The sequence below is a fragment of the Hyaena hyaena genome, unplaced genomic scaffold (genome assembly GCF_003009895.1).
Source record: "Hyaena hyaena isolate Hyena2069 unplaced genomic scaffold, ASM300989v1 scaffold_271, whole genome shotgun sequence".
Classification (NCBI taxonomy): domain Eukaryota; kingdom Metazoa; phylum Chordata; class Mammalia; order Carnivora; family Hyaenidae; genus Hyaena; species Hyaena hyaena.
The window spans coordinates 896,046-914,737 of NW_024080902.1; the positions used below are offsets into that span (position 1 = coordinate 896,046).

Genomic DNA, 18,692 nt, shown 5'->3' on the forward strand with positions numbered 1-18,692 from the left:
AACTGCAGTTTCAGCATCTCCCAGGAGTGAAATTTTTTTTAATGTTTTTATTTTATTTTTGAGAGACACACAGAGCATAAGCAGAAGAGCAGAGAGATAAAGACACAGAAGCAGGCCCCAGGCTCCAAGCTGTCAGCACAGAGCCCGACATGGGGCTCAAACCCAGGAGCCCTGATATAACCCTAATCGAAGTCAGACCCCTAAATGAGCCACTCCAGGAGTGGAATTTTAAGCTAATCAATCTGAAATTTCCTAATCAGTACTAGTAAGGTAATCTGCCTGATAAAACTACCTACCTTCCCCTCAGGGAAGGTGACCTTCCCTGAAACAATTCACTCTTTGAATTTCCTTATCTCACCAACTTCTGCCTATAAAAGCCTTCCATTTTGCATTAAATCCTTAGAGCTCCTTTCTATTTGCTAGATGGATGGTGTTCAATTCATGAATTGCTGAATAAAGCCAACTAGATCTTCAAATTACTCATTGGAATTTTGTATTTTAGCAAAGAGACTATTGATAAAAAAAATGTGCACGCTAAATGCAATTCTAGGAAGGGCTGAAGAGTTATAGAGAAAGTCTTTGTTGTCTGAGAAAAGACATAGATCATCTCATGAATACAATGTTGGTAGAAATATGGATGCTAAAGGTCATTCTGGTAAAATCTTAGCTAGAAATGAAGAACATGTTATTGGAAACTAAACGAAAGAAGATAACATGTTATACAGTGACAAGGACTATGGCTGAAATTGCTTTGTGGTTCTATGAAAGGCAGGACTTTTAAGAAATGAAATTGGGTATTTGGCTGAGGAGGATTCTAAGCAAAGTGTTGAAGCACTAGGCTGGTTTCTCCTTACTGTTTACAGAAAAATGTGAGAGGAGAGAAGTAAAGGTGAAGGAACTGTTAAGCAAAAAGGAACTGTCCCAAAAGTATTGTAAAAAATAATGAAGCATGTTTTAAGATTGTGGCTGAATAACCATTTGATAAGGAGATTAATAAGGGTGGAAACCACAGATTTAATCAGCCATCTCAGAAGCCAGGAATAATAGTGGGATGATACTGGCAGAAACACTGCCAATTTGTAATAAAGGGAACATAGATGGGACAAAATAAGGAAGGCTAGGAGATTTTTGAGATTCACAGGACAGGATGACAGAATTATTTGGCTGAGAACATGCTTTATCCTTCAAGAAAAAGTATCCAAAAGCAATTCAGTTATAATTAGGCCTGCCATTCCCACTACAGGCCCAGGGAAGAGGCTGCTTCCTCTTCTGTTTCCTCTGTTGTGGCCACAGGACAACTGCTACAGAGTCAAGGGCCTAAGACCTATGCCCAGAACCTGGAGGACACAAAATCTATCTGTTTTCACAAGTTCACTACTGAAGAAGAATTTTTACTCCTTTGACTCAGAAGAATGATTCATACTTCAGGTCTCACCTGTATCAGATTTAGAAGATATTTAGATGAGACTTAAGACCTAGAATTGATGCCAAGTTAAAGACTTCGGGGGCTGCTGGGATGGGATGAATGCATTTCGTATGTACAAAGGATATGAACTTTGAGGGGCCAGAGAACAGAATGTTATGGTCTGAATTTGTCCACACAAATTCCCTATGTTGACGCTCTAACCCCAAATTGTGATGGTTTTGGATATAGGGCCTTTAGGAAGGTAATTACTTAAATGAAGTCATAAAGGTGGGACCGGACCGTAGCCCCAGGGGATTGAGTCCTTTAGGAAGAGGAAGAGACACCAGAGAAGACTCTCTCTCAGTGAGACCACAGAGGAAAGATCATATAGGACATAGTAAGAAGGCAGCTATCCACAAGCCAGAAAGAGAGTTCTCACCAGAAACCAAACTTGCCAACATCCTGATCATGGATTTCTAGCCTCTAGAACTGTGAGAAAATAAACGTCTATTATTTACAGCAATCTGAAAAGACTAATATACTATACACGTTAGTCACCTTTTTCCTTTATTTAGTTGGCTAATTTCCACTCCTCAAACTTCAATTCAAATATTATTCCCTAGTAGGTCTTCCCTGATTCTTCAATGCAGAATTCCTACTATAAGACTAGGAACTTGCTGGGGCACCTGGGTGGCTCAGTCGGTTAAGCATCCTACTTCGGCTCAGGTAATGGTCTCATGGTTGGTGAGGTCAAGCCCCATGTCTGGCTCTGTGCTGACAGCCAGAGCCTGGAGCCTACTTTGGATTCTGTGTCTCCTTCTCTCCCTGATCCTCCCCTGCTCACACTGTGTGTGTGTGTCTCTCTCTCTCAAAAATAAGTAAAATGTTAAAAAAAAAAAAAAAAAAAGAATTGGAACTTGCTACTCCATCATCAAAACCTGGTACCTATCTCTTATTAGAGCACTTGAATATTATAACTCAAGTTATATATTTATGTCTCTCCCCACTGTGAATCTTAAGGAAATAGACAACGACCCTACATCTTTATCCCCAAGACTTTGCACACTACTCAACAAAGTGCTCCAAAAATATTAGCTGCGTGAATTAGTTAAACCTCAACAATGTTTTTGCAATAAAATTATCTACTGTTTTAAAAGAAAAAACCACATCACTTAACAAAAATGAGGAGTAGGTCACCTTCAAGAAGATTTCAAGAAATTTAGTCAATCACTTTACCTAAATGTATACCTCATTCAAATATGGTAATAGAAGAACACTACCTCGGGTAACCAAAACATTACTAGTCTTTCATTCACAAATTTTAGGCTTGTGAAATACAGGAATCACATATGCTCCTCTCTATCAGTGCCCTCAGATGAAGACCTCAAATATCAATGAGAAAATATAGGCCAATCAGAGAGGAACACTTTTATTTGCACACAAAACCTAAGAACCTACCTGTACCTCTTTTCATTTTTATCACTCTTATAACAATGGAGGAAATATCCTTCCACCTTAATCAAAGGCTTCCACCTGTATGGGTGCTTTCCTATGCCATTTCTTCTCACCTGTTATCTGCCATGAGAGCCAACATTATTAATTAAATTACAAAAGGAACATAGTATTGAGAAAGGCAGGAGGTGGCACAGGAAATAATCCTTAGCAATCCTTCAGCTTATCTTTCATATTTTACAAAGGAAAAAACTCATTTTCTCAGTGGAGCTAGATACTGATATTGGAAGAGCAGAGACTAAACTCTGACTTTCCTAATGCCTGATCAGGTAGCTTACTCATCATCTATTCCTGAATGCCTGTAAAATGTACCATGAACTGAACTGAGCTTCTGATACTCCCCCATCAAACTTATTCTTCCTTCAGATGTGCCTGTCTCAGATGATGACAACTCCACCTTTCTATGTAGCAAAGAATTTGGCCTTGCCCAAAAAGAAGTGTGAATTTTGCCCCTGGACCCAGCAGGTACCCAATGTCATGACTGACAGGAGTGTCTTATTTAGGGCAGGAGCTGCCAACACTGGCTCATAAGTCCTGGGCTAGAAAGACCAACCATGTGATTTAGGGTGGGGGATTCTGGAGCATATGGCATCCACTGACCTAGAGGCTGAGATAACTATGTGGGCAATCAATCAATCAGACTTGCCTACATAACAGTCTCAATAAAAACTCTGAATGTTAGGGCTCATGTGAGTTTCCCTGGTTGGCAATACTCCATACATACAGTCATACATCAATGCCCTGAAGAGTTACATAACTTGAGGACAATGGAAGGTTCGTATCTGGAAACCTCCCAGACTCTATCTCATGCATCTCTTTTGGTTGATTTTAACCTGTATTCACTTATAATAAATGGTAACAATGGATATAATAGCTTTCAGTGATTTACTTAAATCTTTCTAGAGAATTATGAAACCTGAGAGTAGTTTTAGGAACCTCCCAAAGTAGCAGTTGGTGTTAAAAGTGAAGGAAATGTTCCAAAGACTTGGCAGTTTGGCTAAGTATAGGTACATCCTCAATTTCTCTTTCTCTCACACCCCACCTATTTATCCTATTGGAATATCCCACTGGCTCTTTCTCCAGTGGCTACCATCATGCCTCCTCACAGATCTCATATTTCTACCCTTATCCCCAAAATGTCAAATCTCAAAACATCATCCAGGGATCCTTTTAAAATGTCAGATTATGTTCCTCAAAAACAAAAGCTTCTCGAATAGCTTCCCACCTCTCTCACAATAAATGTCAAAGTTCTAACAAAAGCCTATGATATTCTACTAAATTTGGCAGATCTAGTTACCTCTGACCATCTCTTCAACTGCTCTAGACTTCATTCACTACACTCCAGCCACACTAGTTTCCTCACTTTGTCATATAGAAAATCTGTTAAAACTCCATCGGAATTATGCAAAATGTTACTCTAAATGAGGATGGAAGGTAATTTGCCGTGAAAAGAATGAATAAATTTAAAAATATATTTTTGGGGGAGCCTGGATGGCTCAGTCAGTTGAGCATCTGACTCTTGATTTCAGCTCAGGTTATGATCCCAGGCTCATGGGATCGAGTCCTGTGTAGGACTCCTTGCTGAGCTTGGAGCCTGTTTAAGAGGTTTTCTCTGTCTCCTTCTGCCCTTATCCCCCATTCAAGTTCTCTCGCTCTAAAAAAACAAAAACAAAACATACATTTCAGATACATTGCCAGATACTCTGGCTGTTATAAAGATTTGTGGTTTTACTGATGGTTTTCAATTATGTTCTAAATCATGAGCTGGCAAATCTCTGACTGCCTGTGTTTGTCAATAAAGCATTATTATAACTGAGTCATGTCCTTCATTTGCATACTGTCTACAACTACTATAGAGTTACAGAAGAGTTGAGTAGTTGCCACAAAGACCATACTGACCTCTAACTTAAAATACTCACTAACTGCCCTTTAAGAAAGTATGCTGGGGCACCAAGGTGGCTCAGTTAGTTCAGGTCATGATCTCATGGTTTGCAAATTCAACCCCAAGTCAGGCTCAAAGCCTGGAGCCTAGTTCGGATTCTGTGTTTCCTTCTCTCTCTCTGCCCCTCCCCAGCTTGCTCTCTCTCTCTTTCTCTCTCTCAAAAATAAACACATTAAAAAACAAAGTTTGGGGTGCCTGGGTGGCTCAGTCAGTTAAGCATCTAAATTCGGCCCATCATGATCTCACAGTTCGTGGGTTCTAGCCCCGCATCGGGCTCTGTGCTGATAGCTCAGAGCCTGGAGCCTGCTACAGACTCTGTATCTTCTTCCTCTCTCTCTGCCCCTCTCCTACTCATGCTCTGTCTCTCAGCAATAAATAAACATTTAAAAAAAATTTTTTTTAAAGTTTGTTTATCTCTGTACTAGATAATTTATGTTTCTAGATAAGAGACTTTCACGTTAACAGAGCAAATTCATGTAACTGGCTTTTTTAAAAGGCCAAAAGAGACTAAAAAATATATTCAATACCTTAAATAAGTAGAAAAACTACTAAAAAATGTTCTTTCAATAAGTACTTTTTTCATGACACACAGAGTACTGGAAATATGCCTTGATTATAAAGCATTTGTACTCTAAGAACTCTTAGAACTATAAAAGATTACTGAACAGTTTTACTTCCACCACAAATTGTATTTGATAAATGACATTTTTTATTTATTGAAATATCTGAGAACAAATTACAAAAGAGAACTTTTAAAAGCTTATTAGCACCTCACATATTTCCTAACATTAAAAAAAAAAGAAGACTCAAAACCTATTTTAACAAGGAGAATGTCTTCCGTTAACAAGGACAAATGTTTTTCAAAGAGAAAATTTTAAATGTATAAAAAATGTATAAAGCTTTATTGATACTAGTATAAAACCTTAAGGAAGAAGATTTAAGAAAGGAATTCACTGACAAACATTAATTCAAAGATTTAGACTGATGCATTGAATTTGAAAAGATACACAGATGGGTGTTCACCATCAAAGAACTGTTTATACAAAGAACTGTTTATACAAATGTTTATATGCAAACATCGTAAGTGCCCAAAAAGTCATCACTAGAAGATTAAATAAATTGTATCCTTTAACTTTCATCTTTTTTTCTTAATGTTACTTATTTTGAGAGACAAAGGGAGAGTGTGAGCAGGGGAGGGGCAGAGAGAGAGAATAATCCCAAGCAGACTCTGCACTGTTAGCACAGAGCCTGACAGGAGGCTCAAGCTCACAAACCATGAGATCATGACCTAAGCCAAAGTCAAGATTGGATGCTTAACCAAAGAAGCCATCCAGGGGCCCCTAAATAAACTGTATCTTAAAAAGAGAACGCAATACTGTCAAAAGTGATGAATCTGTATTACTATCCTAAAGATATACCTAAAATATGTCAGCAAGTAGGTTATCAAAAATTACATAAAAACAAAACACATTTCTTTAAAATTATAACATGCAGGCTATGTGTATGGGGGAAAGGCACTCTGCACGTATCTGAGCACATAAAAAATATCTAGGTAGAACAATACAGACAAAAATGGATAACTGTGGTTACAGCTTGGTAGTGATATAAAAGGTGGTTTATTCTTTTCCTTATATTTTATCTACATTTTCTGAATGAGCCTTTATTATTTCCATTATATACTATTTCCATTTTCAGGGGGGAAAAATCAAGACTTACCCAACTAAAAGAAGAAGTGCACAAATTACAGCAAATCCCAAAGTATACTTGAATGCCGTTTTAATTTGCTAGATGCCAAGGGGAAAAAGTATACCATTTAGTAAGACATTTAAAATATAAAATATTCTTGTTACAGTGTAACAGTACTTTCATATCAAATGTACATTTATATTCAACTGTGTAAAATTTTCCTTGTTGAAAAAAATATTAAAATTTAAGAAAAAACAATATATATGCCACATCATAAGTATCTTTGTAAACCATACTAAATTTTAAAATCTTTTCAGTAGTTAGACCTCATGAAAATCGGTATTCAAAAGCACAATCAATTCTTCAGTAGGCATCATTAGTAAAATTATCAGGATATTTAATAAAATATTCCCCCTATCACTAAGCAATCAGAATCTATAATACCCCTCCCCCAATTCATTGAAATGGGTTATAAGAATTGAATAAATATTTAATATGCATATATGGGTATATGTATATATTATATATATAAAATGTATATTTATATACAACAAAAAATATATAAAACATGTAAGTTTATAAGACATTTATCATTATCTCTGTTCAAAGACAAAGAAAAACACAAAGCTGGATATTCTAAATATGAAAAGACAAGTTAACCTCAAAGAAAAGGTTAAATTAGTAAAAAGAAAAAAATATATTTGTCTCTCAGCCTAATGAAGTCTCTAAAAATCACCTTTTAAAATTTAAATTCATGCTTCATATAAACAAATTCTTCACAGAGACAGTCTTTAGGAAAAAACCTAAAGTAAAGGTTAAGGAGGATCCTAAGATCAACCAAAGAGTTGGGGAAGATGAACTTTAGAACAAGTGAAAAGAGAAAGCATGGATCTCATTCAGTTTTCAACATTAAATTCCTAACCAGCCACTTTACCTTATATAAGTTGGGTTTTCAAATAGAGTTTTTTAAGTATCTGCAAATAATTAATTTTGACTTTCTTTATAAATATTTAAACATCTTATTTTTTTCTCCAACAAATTGTACTGATTCCCACTCAGGTAATCAGTTAAAATACTGTTATGTACTTGCTCCTGATCTTAATGCAAATACTTTAAGGTTTTAATAAGCCTGATTAAGCATAATGCTGGCTTTTGAGTGAAAACTGCATATATTTTTTGTGTTTAAAAACAAAATATAAGCAAGGTATAAAACAGAGTCCTGTAACTCAATAAAAGGACAAAAGACATTCCTTCTATGCTCCTTTTTCCCTTAAATCAGAAAAAAACTATTCAATTTTAGGAAATACCTATCAACACAAAGTTTCTTCTTTGACCTATTAAATTACTATATATTAATAGATATGCTGATTCTAAACTACCCATGTAATCTAGACATAGGCCTAGTTATACTACATTAATATATTTTTAAGATACCTCTGAATTAAATTTGGTAGAATTTCAGTTAGGATTTATATACCAATACTTACGTGACAATGGCCTGAAATTTTGGACATGCATGTATGTTATATTTATCAGGTTTTTATTTCAGTGTTATCCTGGATTAGTAAAAACTGTCTGCAAGTGTTCTTTCTTTACGTTCTAGAACAGGGGTCAGCAGACTGTCCCATGGGCCCCATGTAGCCTACCTCCTACTGTACTGGATCACATCATTAAGTACTGCCTCTGGCTACTTCCACAGTACAACAGCAGAGGTGAGTACTTGAGACAGGGACTATATGGCCCACAAAGCCTAAAATGTTTACTACCTGGCCTTGTAGAGAAAAAGTCTGTCAACTCTGTTCTAGAACTGCTCTACAAAAGTCACATGTGGCTACTGAGCACTCAATATATGGCTAGTAGAAATTGAGATGTGTTCTAATGTAAAATACATTTTACATTTCAAAGAGTGTGAAAAAAGAAACTTAATATCTCATTAATAATGTGTTTTGACTCTATTTGAAATTATAATACTACTTGGGATCTACTACATTAAATACAATATATCATTAAAAACAATTTCAACTGCTCTTTTTACTTATTTCAATGTCGTTATTAGAAAATTTAAAACTTCACATCTGGCTCACATTCTATTTCTATTAGACAACACTACTCTAGAATAAATTCAGACAGTCATGTCATTCTTTGAGAAAGGAGGAAATAATCTTTCCTCTTCTCTTTAAAGTAGAACCTATAAAATTACATACTTACAGTGCATTTACTAGTATCATCATCATCCTTTTCTTCATAGTAGAAGTAGACAAAAGGGATCCAGAAGAACACACAGAATAATATAACAGAATATAAGGCTGTGGAAAGAAATAATAGACTGAGTTCTACAGAATACATATGAATTTAATAACTGTTATACTTATATTCTTATGTGTGTATATATTAACATACAAATTAACTTACCAAATTCACATTTACATATCAAATTTGCTCCCCCATCTGATCCTTACACCCATAACTCCACGTTTATATGTAATACCCAAATCAGCCTTTGATGATCCCTGACCCAACAAATCAATAGCACCATTAGATCATAATTCAAGTTAACTCTGGGTCAATTTTCAGCAATAATGATGATAATAATTGTGCCTATAACAAGTGTGACAACTAACATTTGAGCTCTTTGCTACATACTCACCACGGTGCTAAGAGCTTCCAATGAACCATCTCATTTAAGGGAATGTTAACTTTTATATTCCTTCCAACTTAAAATCAAATAAAGTTGAGAAAACATTTGCTAGTTACTCAAATTAAAGAAACAGCTATAACAATACTGTTCTTTTGGTACAAATAATTTCCCTAATCTAAGTTTAAAATATGTAGTGTTATAAAACTGATCTTATACAAATTAAGACTGAGAAAAATTAAGAATGATAAAACAGTAAAATCAGACTCAAAGTTAATAGATAGGAATTACTATTTATGTTTTAAAATAATACTAAAGATACTCTGGCCCAGTAGTCAAAGTATTTTTTAATTCAGTGTAGAACTTAAACTTTGAACAGCAAAAGTATATTTGACAATAAAAACAGCATAAACAACTTTTCGGGTCTTCATAAATCTAAGAAACATGCTTTTAAAATTTTCTGTTAATTTACATTTATTTGCATGTGCATAAGTTCATGGAAAGAGTGACAACATAATTATATAAGACAATCACAGGATTATAATCATTATGCTCCTTTGTAAAAAAAAAAAAAAGCATTTGTTAATAATGTATAATATAACCTCAATTACTTTATTCTGTTGGAAGGAATGATTGTGTAAGTTACAGAACTTTTAAACATGATCTTAATACTTGCTAGCACTATCTCATTTATCTGGAGGCCATTTATGAAACAGCCCCTATTAAATGCAGCATAGCTATAAAATTCAGCAAACAGCCCTAAATAACCAATAGAAAAGTAAAAGGTAATTTTTATTGAGCAATCATAAAATAACTGTCAGTAAAGTGAATTTGGGCACTACAGATGTTTAATGAAATGTATGTAGTCTTTTAATATTATGAGAAACTAATAATGGCAGTAAATCTTCAAGGGTAACGAATATTGGTATTTCTATCACAAGCCAGAGAATACAGTTAAGTCCTGAACAATGTGGGGACTGAGGCACACCAACTCCCTTCAGTGGTAAAAACCTGCATGTAAGTTTTGGCTCCCCTAAACCTTAACTAATAGCCTACTGTTGACTGGAAGCCTTACTGATAACATAAACAGTCAATTAATACACAGTTTATATGTTACATGTATTATACAATATATTCTTACAATAACATCAGCTAGAGAAATAAAATGCTATTAAGAAAGTCATAAGGAAGAGAAAATATATTTATAGTACTGTATGGAATTTATCAGAAAATATCCACATTAAGTGGAACTAACACAGTGTTAACCTGTGTTGTTCAAGGATCAGCTGTAGTTATTATTAATATTTCTATTATCAATCAAACAGCCAATGGAAATGAACACATATTCCAAAATGTAACCAAAATAAGTATTCTAAAAATGTTAAAAAAATTAAAAATAAAATGGACAGGACTATAAATCACTCTAAATACCATTCTAATAATTATGATTAAAATAATTGAATAGGGATGCCTGGGTGGCTCAATCTGTTGAGTGCTTGGACTCTTGATTTCAGCTCAGGTCATGATATCATGGTGGAGCCCCTCATGGGGCTTTGCCCTAAGAGCTCAGAGCCTGCTTGGGATTCTCTTTCTCCATCTCTCTGTCTAGCCCCCACTCATATGCTCAGGTGCGTGTACTATCTCAAAATATAAATAAATAAATAAATAATCAGTTAATGAACTAACTTATATAGAATAGGAGAAACCCTAAATCAGCATAATAGAGTTTAGTGGGGTGATAGCAGCATCTCTCAAATTTTCATAAATTAACAGATGCAATAAGGTTTGGCTTCACTCTTGGCATGTTGCTTATGTCTACTACTTGATGGCTGAGGCTTTTAGATAGCCAAAGAGCCTATAACTATTTCATAAATATTCCTGGTATTCCTGAACTTGTATGTGTGATCAGTGATCTTGTAAATGCAAAAGTTAACATAATATTCAATTAGCATAACAAACTATAAAATTAATTCCTAGAACTCACTAAAGTAAAAATAACCCATTTTTTAAAGTGAACAAAAGGCATACACTTCACCACTGAAGACATACAAAATGGCCAACAAGTACATTTTAAAAGGTACTCATCATTTGTCATCAAGAAAATGTCAAACTCACAATGAGATACACATACCCAAAAGAACAGCTAAAATTAAACTGACAATACCAAGTGCTGCCAAGAATGTAGAACAACTGACATTTTGATACTTTGCTAATTTGCAACACTACAGAAAACGGTTTAATAGTTTCTTACCAAGTTAAACATACAACTACCATATGATCCAACAATTCTATTCCTCTTTCAATGAAGAGCAGCAATGTATGCAAAGTGTTTCTTCCCAGAGAAGCCTGCTTAGGTTACAGAGTCCGGGGCTTTTACTGGGGATTTGTAAAATAGGCAGAATACAGAGTACATCCAAGCATTAGGTTCACAAGAGTTGGTCCAGGGTCAGCCACACAAGCAGGCCCTCCTCAAGTTATGTGATTTACTGAACAGGCTCAGATGTCCTGCACTAACTCTCTCATAACAAAAATGTTCTCAGCAAGATTATTCACAGTGGTCAAAAACTAGAAATGATCCAAATGTCCATCAACAGGTAAACAGATAAACAAACTAAGTGGTATTATTATATTTATATAAATGACTAGTACATAGTAACAAAAAGAACAAACTATGGATATACATACACACAACAACTTGTGGCACCAGGGTGGCTAAATCGGTTGAGCAACCAACTTCGGTTCAGGTCATGATCTCATGGTTTGTGGGTTTGAGCCCCGCGTCAGTCTCTGTCTTAACAGCCAGCTCAGAGCCTGGAGCCTGCTTCAGATTCTGTGTCTCCCTCTCTCTCTGGCCCTCCCCTGCTCTCTCTCTCTCTCTCTCTCTCTCTCTCAGAATTTAAAAGGAAAAAAAAAAAAAAAGGATACACACAACAACTCAAACAAGTCCAGACACAAGAGTACATTTTTTATGACTGACCTTAAGGAAGTTCTAGAACTGGCAACTAATTTATTGCAACACAAGTCAAAAAAGTGGTCGTGGTAGCTACTAACTGTAAAGAGAGGTGAAGATGTACAACAACCAAAATTTGCATATGTTGCTGACAGGAACATCCAGAAAAAGACAGTTTCTAGGAATCAACACCTGAAGGAAGGAAGTGGGGAACAGACACAATTTTGAGAAGACTCTAGAATATCCCCTCAGCAGCCTGTAACTCAAAATAGATGTAGAACAATTGCTCTTAATCTTTGTTTTGCTAATACCACACACTAAATAAACTATCTTCTGACTATTCTTTCTCAGTACACTTCATAAAGATCTCTTCTTTTAGCCCATAAGTGTTAATCGGTAAGGAAAAAACCTAACATTTTTGTGTTTCAGATTAGTTCTAATGTCCCAGTGGGTTTATATATCTGCAAATGGAAAAAAAAAAAAAAAAAAAAAAAAAAAGTTGCTGCTACTACTATCATGAAACAGAGAAATGCTTCTTTTAAAGTTCTACTTCAAACTGATAATTATGTTCAAAGGAAAACTATTTTTAACAGTGATGACAACTCTGATATCATTACATCTTTATAAAGTACGCTTTAATTTGTAAATGTTTCTGTTAAAAGTCTGGTACTACCAAGTAAATGATAGACTGTTTGGTTTAATAGTCCCACTAACATCAAAGAAAACATAGTAAGAACAAATTTTAAAACCTTATGTCCACAAAAAATTGGCCAGAATTAAACTCATAAAACAAGCTCTTTTTTTAAAACTTAGTAAGATAGCAGAAAAAACAAGTGAACAGAGAGCCATCAACTCTTAAAAGGACATAGATAAAAACTAGGTCAAAGAATATATGATAATTGTTATGATCTTCTCATACACGAAGCAAACAATCTACCTTTTAAAAACTGTCTATCATTGAATTCCAACTCACATGAAAATGAACTTGGATAAATTAGGCTTTCTTTTTTTGCTCATTTATTTTGAGAGAAAGAGGTAGAGCATGCACAGGGAAGGAGCAGAGAGAGAGTGGGAGAGAAAGAATTCCAAGGAGGCTCTACACGGTCAGGACAAAGCCCAGGTGGGGCTCAAATCCATTAACTGTGAGATCATAACCTGAACAGAAATCAAGAGTCAGACGCTTAACTGAGCCACCCAGGTGCCCCAACTTGGATAAATTAGGCTTTTGAATTTTTAGACATTCTTTATTCCTCCCAACTACCAATGAAAACTCTAAGACAAAAAATAACTTAGTCAAATTATGAGAATATAATTAATCATTACAAAGCATTTTGTTTTAGAAGGTCAAAGTATAAAGATATTCTGGGAATTCTAAAAGCCTTCTAAAATTATCCCATTTACCCCGCTGAAGGAATCTGGGATCAGGACTGCTAGCTGCATATCCAAATAATCATTTTCATTTCAGCTGGTATGCCCCTTTATGTCCTTCCCTTTTCCTTCAGCTTCCTGCCTGACATGGATACATGACAGCTTAAATTCCAGCCACCATTTTGGACTTTGTTGCCCATAAGTTGGAATTCATGTACTGAGGATAGAGAGCAGAGGAAAGAAAAAAAAAACCCACACGTTTAGGATCCTCCTGATGCCACAGTGCTACCATATGAACCCTAAATAGACCATTTCCATCCTTATTTTAAATGAGTCAATATTTGCAAGACTGCTGTATCATCTGCATCTGAATTTTTAGGACACCAAGTCTCATAATGTTTGTTTTAAACTGCTAAATTTGGAGCGCCTGGGTGGCTCAGTCAGTTGAGCACCCAACTTCGGCTCTATTTCTACAACCCCTGAATGCATGCAAAATCAAAACAAAAGTCAGAGAAACTATTAAGTAAAATGAAAATTCACTTAAAAGAAATTAAAGGAAACAATCAACAAAACCAAAAGGCAATCTACAGAATGGGAAAAGACATCTGCAAATGACATACTGGATAAAGGGTTAGTATCCAAAATCTATAAAAAACTTACCAAACTCAACACCCACAAAACAAATAATACAGTGAAGAAATGGGCAGAAGATATGAACAGACACTTCTCCAAAGAGGACATCCAGATGGCCAAGAGACATGCAAAAAGATGCTCAACATCACTCATCATTAGGGAAATACAAATCAAAGACACACTGAGATACCACCTCATACCAGTCAGAGTGGCTAAAATGAACAACTCAGAAGACTACAGATGCTGGTGAGGTTATGGAGAAATGGGAACCCTCTTGTACTGCTGGTGGGAATGCAAACTGGTACAGCTGCTCTGGAAAACAGTGTGGAGGTTCCTCAAAAAACTAAAAATAGAACATCCTATGACCCAGCAATAGCACTACTAGGAATTTACCCATGGGATACAGGAGTGCTGATGCATAGGGGCATGCGTACCCCAATGTTTACAGCAGCACTTTCAACAACAGCCAAATTTTGGAAAGAGCTTAAATGCCCATCAACTGATAAATGGATAAAGAATATATGGTTTATACATACGGAACACTACATGGCAATGAGAAAGAATGAAATCATGCCATTTGCAGGAATGTGGATGGAACTGAGTGCTGAGTGAAATAAGTCAGGCAGAGGACAAATATCGTTATGTTTTCTTTCATACGTGGATCTTGAGAAACTTAACAGAATACTACAGGACAAGGGAAGGGGAAAAAATGTTGCAAAGAGAGGAAGGGAGGCAAACTATAGGAGATTTAAATAGAGAGAACAAACTGAGGGTGGATCGGGAGGTGGGGGAGAGGGGAAAATGGGAGACAGGCATTGAGGAAGGCACTTCTTGGGATGAGAACTGAGTGTTGTATAAAAGTGATGAACCTTGGGAATCTACCCCAAAAACCAAGAGCACACATTACACACTGTATCTTAGCCAATTTGACAACAAATTAGATTTTAAAAAATAAAATTTTTTTAATTTAAAAATTTAAAACAAGAAACTAAAGGAAAGTAGACAGTGAAAGTGTTCAAACTAAAAATTTCAAGAATGGTTAGAGAAAACATTAGAATAAACTTTACAATAAATTACAATTAATAGAATGTAAAAATGTAAAGATTAAAGTAAGCTTGAAATGTAAAAATAAAACTCTAATAAAAGGCCTAAACACGTATGTGAGATAAAATCCTGAATAGGCTCAAACATGAGATTAAAACAGAATTGAAAACAAAAAAGTCAGACAATTTGTTAAAAGAAAATATCAAAGAAGTCGAAAGATAAATCAAGAAATAAAACGTTCAAAAAGGAAAAAAGGACTGAATCCTTAATGTTTCTAGGATGAACAACAGCCTCGGATGAAGGAGTCTCCTTCTGAGTACAGGATCCCTATGAATATAGGGCTCAAGGGCAGAAAAAAACAACTTTACTCTCTCATCCTTCAACAAGCTCCATGAAACTCTATCTCCTTTGCAAGCAGCTTTAGGACTGGTAATAACCAATCAATAGCTAAGGGAGAAACAGCAAGTAGAAGCAGCAGTTGGCTGGCCTGACTTCTACCAACTTTCCAGGAGAAAAACACCCAAGTTCCACTAATGAACCAGAAAGCTCTCATAAATGTGGTTTCCAGAGCCTAGAATTAGCAGGGATCATTTCAGGGTATGCAAAATATGAAAATTATCTTTATAATACTATCAAAATGTCATTAGCCTCTCCATTAACAGTTATTATTTTTTTTATGTTTATTTATTTTGAGAGTGAGAGCAGGGGAGGGGCTGAGAGAGAGGGAGAGAGAAGTCCAAGTGGGCTCTATAGTGTCAGCATGAAACCCGATGGGGGGCTTAAACTCAAGCCCTATGATCATGACCTGAGCTGAAATCAAGAGTCGGCTGCTTAATCAACTGAGCCACCAGGCTCCCCGCAGTTATTATATTTTTTACCACCAAGCACTCACCAGTGGGGAACACTTTTATTTAGGAAAGTCCCTTTTGAAGCAGTAATAATTCCATTAGATGTCTACTTTTGAGAACACACCTTTTTAACACTCTGTGAGAAGAGAAGTGCATATAAATTGTACTTGTGAGAAGTACTCTGCTATTTCACTTGTGAACTACACTAGGAACTTTTTTCAAAGAACACTATTTTTCTTGAAAGAACAGACAAGCAGTAGTTATCTAGGCTTGAATATTAGATGGACGTTCCCAAAGAAAATAAGTAACAGTATTTGCTGCCAATGATAAAATCTAAGTTTTCAAAAGAAAATTAAGATTTTGGGGGGCATCTGGATGGCTCATTTGATTAAACGTCCAACTTCAGCTCAAGTCATGATCTCGTGGTTCATGAGTTCGAGCCCCACACTGGGCTCTGTGCTGACAGCTCAGAGCCTAGAGCCTGCCTCAGATTCTGTGTCTCCCTCTCTCTCTGTCTCGCTCACACTCTCTCTCTCAAAAATAAGCTTTAAAAAATTTTTTTTAAATTAAAATTAAGATTTTTGGAAAACTTAAATCCACCACCTTGAGTTTTACAACTTTCCAATACATAAACACTTTTCTAATAAGAGCACTGGTGACATTAATGGAATATGAAAGTAAACCAGAATCCCCTTGGGTGTAATCTAGCATTCAGTATTATATAAAAAATCATCCCAGATGATTTTTGGAACTGCCCTGGGGGTTCAGTACTGCTAAGAATTCATATAGGAACCATTTATTAAAAGGCAGCTCACTTAATGCCACAAAGCTCCAATTTAGGAAATAAAATCCACCTTGGGCAATACCACTAACTAAAGATCAACAAAGTGATCTTTAATATCACTAAATATCAATTTCTCCATCTGTAAAAGATAGAATTTCTCTATCTGTAAAAGACAGAAAATATTTGCCAAAAAATGACATTCATGAAAATTAAGTAAAATGTTGAACATGAAAGTCTCATACAGTTCTTATGTAAAGTGGCAAAGTTAGTCAATGAAAACGTGTTGATATGTTAGGAGAGATTAGATGAACTATACAATCTCACAGAACGGATATATAAAAATAGTTCTTTGGATAACATCTAGCATTTCTGGAGAAACAGCTGGGCTTGAAGATAGTAACTATTTCAGAACCTATACATTCCTTTTAGGCTCCTGGATTTAGGTCACCATCTAGGTCAAAGTCAAAAGCCTATTAGCCATAGCTAAGGTGGATATGACTAACTTTATTACAAAATCATTAATACTAGTCTTGCTTTGAAACCACAGTCATCAAGAAATCTTCTATCATTATTTGGCTTCTCATGCAAATTTCTTCCCTAGATCAGTATGTCAATTATATCCCAAGGTAGTTATGTTTCTAACTATAACTCAAGTTCTGCAGAAAATAAAACAAACCCTAAATCCCTAAGTCCTCTACAATTTATCTCCCATGCATTTAAAATAGTAGGGACATACTTTCCTTAGGAGAATTGAGACAAATACTCATTAAAATTATTTTAGGTAGACTTAATTCTCTCCATAAAACAACTGGAAGGGCTGCATTAATTAACATGCCTGTATAGAAGTTTTTGTAACCTTGGTTACAATGGATTAATCCGGTAGCCTCTAGGTTCAATGATAAGATATGGCTCTTTGACCTGGACTGCACCAAGATAAAAACTGCCTTATCTTGCCATGTGCTCTATTGCACAAATACACATTAGTGTCACATAGAAGAGAGGCTCCCTTCCCACAAAACTGTTTTTGAAGTGATTTACATCCTACCAAAATTTGTACTGAAAAGACAACATTCTGTTTAATACAGCACCATTTCAAAGATTTTAACTTAACATGTCAAATTTATATTTTACAATTTACATTTAATGTACTCATCAGAAATAATGAATTCTACATTAAAATACCATAAATATTTCTAAAATACAGACCGGAGGGATAGAATTTCACGGGTTCTGAAGATTTTAGATCAGGAAAGAAGGCAAAGGCAGAGCCAAAAGAACTAAATTAAAATTCAATGAAAGTCTTAAAAAAATTATCGCATCAAAAGAACTTCTGTATTTTCAGTTTCCAATTTAGTGTCCTGCTAAAATCTTATTCAACATCTTGATTTATTGCTGGAAAAAAAATGACATCCCTTTCCTAATTCAGTACTTAACATTTTTATAAAAACACGTCTTATGTATATCCAGAGAGAACATCTGGGAAACATTTAGGTGCTTATAATAAGCTTTTATAATTGAACATTCAGGAAGGAAGAGAGAGGGAAGACCCAATCAACCAGAATCCCTTGGATTAACCTGGATCAGTAAAGCACAATAAAGCGGATGCTACAAACTCCCCAGTGTACACTCTACTAGTGTCAATACTTACAAAAAATGTCTAGAAAACAAGAGATTTTTTCAATCAAGAGTGCAACTGGGAAACTGGTAACGTTAACAAAGGACGAGACTTGAAATTTAAAGTAACTTGACTGAAACTCCAAAGAGACATATAAGTGAACCCAAAGAAGCAGAATAGGTTAAAATTTTCCAGATTATGGAATGAACGCTGTATTACTTACTCCTGGTATTGAAACAATAATCACAAAAGCGATACCAAAATTAAATG

General features: G+C 35.4%; 1 protein-coding gene across 2 annotated transcripts in view; it reads right to left on the minus strand.

The window, feature by feature from the left end:
* LMBRD1 (LMBR1 domain containing 1) overlaps positions 1–18,692 on the minus strand; it is a 104,932-nt gene that overhangs the window by 74,559 nt on the left and 11,681 nt on the right. For both annotated transcript variants that reach the window (XM_039245808.1, XM_039245809.1), the window contains exons 4-5: positions 8,754–8,851; positions 6,576–6,643 (exon numbers count right to left, since the gene is read on the minus strand). In XM_039245808.1, the coding sequence (XP_039101739.1) occupies positions 6,576–6,643; positions 8,754–8,851 (166 nt within the window). The remainder of the gene's footprint in view (positions 1–6,575; positions 6,644–8,753; positions 8,852–18,692) is intronic.